Source organism: Carcharodon carcharias, chromosome 23, assembly GCF_017639515.1.
Source record: "Carcharodon carcharias isolate sCarCar2 chromosome 23, sCarCar2.pri, whole genome shotgun sequence".
Taxonomy (NCBI): Eukaryota; Metazoa; Chordata; class Chondrichthyes; order Lamniformes; family Lamnidae; genus Carcharodon; species Carcharodon carcharias.
This window is the reverse complement of record NC_054489.1, coordinates 24719050-24723072: the sequence shown is the minus strand read 5'-3', so window position 1 is coordinate 24723072 and position 4023 is coordinate 24719050. Positions and strand designations below refer to the sequence as shown.

The window sequence follows — 4023 nt, the reverse complement described above, 5'->3', positions numbered from 1 at the left end:
ACTGGAGCATTAAACTCAAAGTGGATGGACACACCACAGAGTTTAAACTAGAGACAGGAGCAGGGATTTCTATTTTATCAGATGAAGTTGAATAGCTCAAACTGATTACATTGCAACACTCATCTATCAAATTACAAGGTCCTGGTGGGACATTAAAAGTGAAAGGCCAAATTATGGCAAAGCTGAAATATAAAGATAAAGAATCCTTCAACCTGTCATTCAAAATCAAGAATGCACTCTACTAAGCAGAAAGCCATGCCTAAAACTGAAATTAACCTATAAAGTAGATGAAGTTGCTGATGAAAACTACAGCAGAACATTTCAAAATGAAAAATTGTTTACAGGCCTGGAAAGTTTAAGACCGAGTACCATATCACCCTACAAGCTGATGCTGAACCAATTTGCCTCTTTACACTAAAAAAGGTCCCTCACCCACTCCTGGACAAAGTTAAGGGTGAAATTGAAAAGATGCAGCAACAAGAGGTTATCTCACCAATCATCACGCCAACAAAATGGTGTTCAGGAATGATTACGGCCCCAAACAGCTCTGTAAGAATCTGCGTAGATTTAACGCAGTGGATGAGAACCTTGTCAAACTAGCCAAGAGGACTTTATTTACCAAATTGAATGTGAACATTGGATTTTGACATTTGCCTCTGGACAAAGGACACAGATTGCAGACCACAATTATAACATCGTTCAGTCGTTATGTTTCAATAGGTTGTCCTTTTGAATAGCGTCCATTCCAGAAATTTTCCAGAGAACAATGTCTCAGACTCTAGAAGGCATAGAAGGAGTAACATGCCATATGGACGACATACTTAAGGTTCCACGAGAGGAGAGCATGATCACAGATTCAGAGCAGTCCTGAGAGTCTTACAGGAAGCAGGCTTAATATTGAATGAAAAGTGTGGTTTGCCAAATCTATGATTTCTAGGTCACAGGGTATAAGCGACGGGATCAGAATTGATCCACAAAAACCAAAAGTAATCAGAGAATTTCCACAAACCAGGAACATAACTGAGCTTCAGAGATTCCTTGGTATGGTCAACGAAATAAGCAAGATCCTACCAAATTTATCAGAGGTCGACGAGCCCTTGAGACAGGGTCAACAGTGGTGCTGGAATGTGAACCAGAAAAATGCTTTTGAAAGGATTAAACAACTTTTAATTTCTTCTGAAATCTTGGCACATTACGATCCAGAATTATCGACCACAGTAGCGGCAGTTGCATCGGCTACATCTCTGGGGGCGGTTTTATTTTAAGTTCAGAGAGATGGCAAGCGCAGACCAGTCTGTTATGCCTCTGGGTCACTAACAGAAACAGAACATTGATACGCTGTGCTAGAAAAAGAAGCATTGGCAACAATATGGGTGTGCAAAAAATTTTCAGACTATGGTATGGGGTTACATTTCAAAATCGAAATAAACCATAAGGCACTAGTCATCCTCCTGAACATGAAAGAAATTGTGAAGATCCTGCCCAGAATCCAGCGGTTCAGCTTAAGATTGTGGACAATCTCTGTGAAACACTACTTCCCACCAATTGCAAATCTGAATCACTATCTTTAAATCCCACTCCGTCTTTTCTGTCATTTAGCTGGCTTGCTTTTTTTTGCTGTGCAGCACCTTATCAAAAGCTTTTTGGAAATCCAGGTGTTTGAAATACCTACATTACCCTGTCTACTCTTTCTGTTACTTTAAAAAATTCAGTCAAGTTGGCCAAGCATTCACTTCCCTTTGGTACCTTACTACCCTTTGGGCAACATTTTCCCCCTGCTGGGGGGAATGTGCGGCAGCGGGCACAGGCGGGCTCCCAATCGGTGTCCCCAGTCTGTGGCACGCAAAAGCGCGCACAGATTTCCTTAAGGCAAAGTGCTGCCTCAGGGAGATCGGCTCAGATGTTAAACTTTAAATAAAGCTGAGAAAAAACTTTCACTGCCATGTCCCCTCATGTGACACTGTCACATGAATTGGGACATGTCCATATCTTTTATTGTGAAATATTCTTACATTTTTAAATCCCTCATGAAACCTCATCCTGCCCGTGGATCAAGTTTCATGCTTTTTCTAAAGGCCACCTGGCCTCCTCGCCTGACCGTCAACCTTAAGGTTGGACAGGCAGGTCCATTAATTACCTTAAATACTTTTTTAAAGGCCTTAAGTGGCCGTTGACGGTTCGGTGGGCGTGCAGCCAACAAGCTAAATGACGCGCGGTGACATTCAGGATGCTGGCCCCACCCCCATTCACTGACCAGAAGATCCTGCCCTTTATTATATTTTCAGTTCCTAGATATTTTCTATGACAGCTCTGATGAAAGATTTCAGTATTGTTCCCACCATTTGATCGCGTTTGATCGCGCACCAACTGCACATGGAGGGTGTGAATCCCTTTCAGTTCATGAAAACGGCAAGATTCAGATGAGGGACATGCAAGACAACGTGTAAGTAGTCAATGACTCCCTGCACCATGCAGTCTGAGAAAGCCCAGTGTTCGTTCTTTCTACAGGTACCCTGCAAGATGAAACTGTCTCTCTTTGTGGAGAGGGCCTCAGTGATTTCCTATATCCAACAAGATCTGCTTATATCTCCAGCAGCAGACTAGAGGGACCAAGACACATAAAAGTTAAAGCCACAACCAACGTAACAGCATTGACCATGTGGTCCTTGTCCTGCTTTGTGGTTGCAGTTGTCACTGCAGCAACTGGCAAATTTCAGTCACAATCTCTTCATTGGCACGGGGACGTCTCATGCACTTATCCTCACTGAGGTTCAGGTAAAAGAACTGATCCCTAAGATCATCAGCAGATATGGCCTCCAGCTAAGAGCTCTTCTCCCCTACCCCTCACTGCCTCTTCCAGAAGTTTGTTCTGCTCTGCTTGGCCTCTGTTGATTCTCTCGGTCATGTTCAATTCCAAAAAGAAGGTTTACCAAGCCTGGAAGCAACTTATTTCAGCACAAACAAAAAAAAACTTCAGCACCAGTCAGACAACTCCTTAGACTATTGAAACATTAGGCAACTATAGAAAAGCCCCAAAAATACAAGCAATCTTTAGAATGATCGACCTAAACAGAGTTGGTGTATTTGGTGACCCCGCTTTCGTGCCTTCAGAGTTTGGCCAGTTCCCCTGGCAGCATGAGGCAGATGGCAATCTGGATCTCCCTGGCCGAGATGGTGTGGCGCTTGTTGTAGTGAATGAGGTGCGAAGCCTCAGAAGCGATGCGTTCGAAAATGTTGACAACAAAGGAATTCATAATGCTCATGAACTTGGACGAGATCCTGGTGGAAGGATGGACCTGGGTCAGCATCCTGTACACGTAAGTGGAATAGCTCTGCTTGCGAGATATCCTCTGCTTCTTCGGCAGCTCCTTGGTGACTTTAGTCAGTGACGGCTTCGCTGCCTTCACTGCAGTTGCCACCTCAGGCATAACACTTGACTTAGACCAACTCAAGTCAAATTGCACCGGCAGCCAAAAGAAATAATCTAGTAATTAACCTGAAGTTTGTTCATGATCCCTTTAACTAGCAATACTGTCGGGGCTCTTCATGTCATTTAACATTTGTTCAGCTGTGTGAGGTTAAGGCAGGACACAGGCTGGAGTGTGGCATTCGGAATGGTGATACTGACGTTAAAATCAGCATTGCAAACCGATTGACATCTATCTGCTCTACAGAACTGCATGCAAGAAACTCTTAACAGAATTGTGTCTCATGTACTTTTTCTAAATGCGTACACGCATCTCAGCCGCCATTTTCTCAGGTTAGAAGGCCACCTAGCACCTAAAACTCTGATGCTCCAAGTTCCGATTTATCATTTCACTTTTCCAGTGCTCCCATCTTTAGGCAGATACTCTGAGTGGCACAATGATTTTGCTCTTCCTGTAAATTGCTTCAAATGTTGTGCAAAGTTTCAGCTGTTCAGAAAGGACTATGGGCATAATTTTATGCCGGCAGGATTTTATGGCCCTGCCGAAGCCAATGGAATTTTGAATGACTCGCCGCATCTACAGCCCCACCCCTGCC

At 43.6% G+C, this 4023-nt stretch overlaps 1 protein-coding gene across 1 annotated transcript; it reads right to left on the bottom strand.

Annotated features, from left to right (window-relative positions):
- Positions 1-3107: 3107 nt before the first annotated feature.
- LOC121268956 (histone H2B type 1-L-like) lies at positions 3108-3428 on the bottom strand. Its single transcript, XM_041173258.1, has one exon. The coding sequence runs from the start codon at positions 3426-3428 to the stop codon at positions 3108-3110; it is 321 nt and encodes a 106-aa protein (XP_041029192.1).
- Between the last annotated feature and the right edge of the window lie 595 nt (positions 3429-4023).

Bases quoted from the DNA above. Each gene is read 5' to 3' on its own strand.
- LOC121268956 (XM_041173258.1), bottom strand. From the start codon at position 3,428: ATGCCTGAGGTGGCAACTGCAGTGAAGGCAGCGAAGCCGTCACTGACT.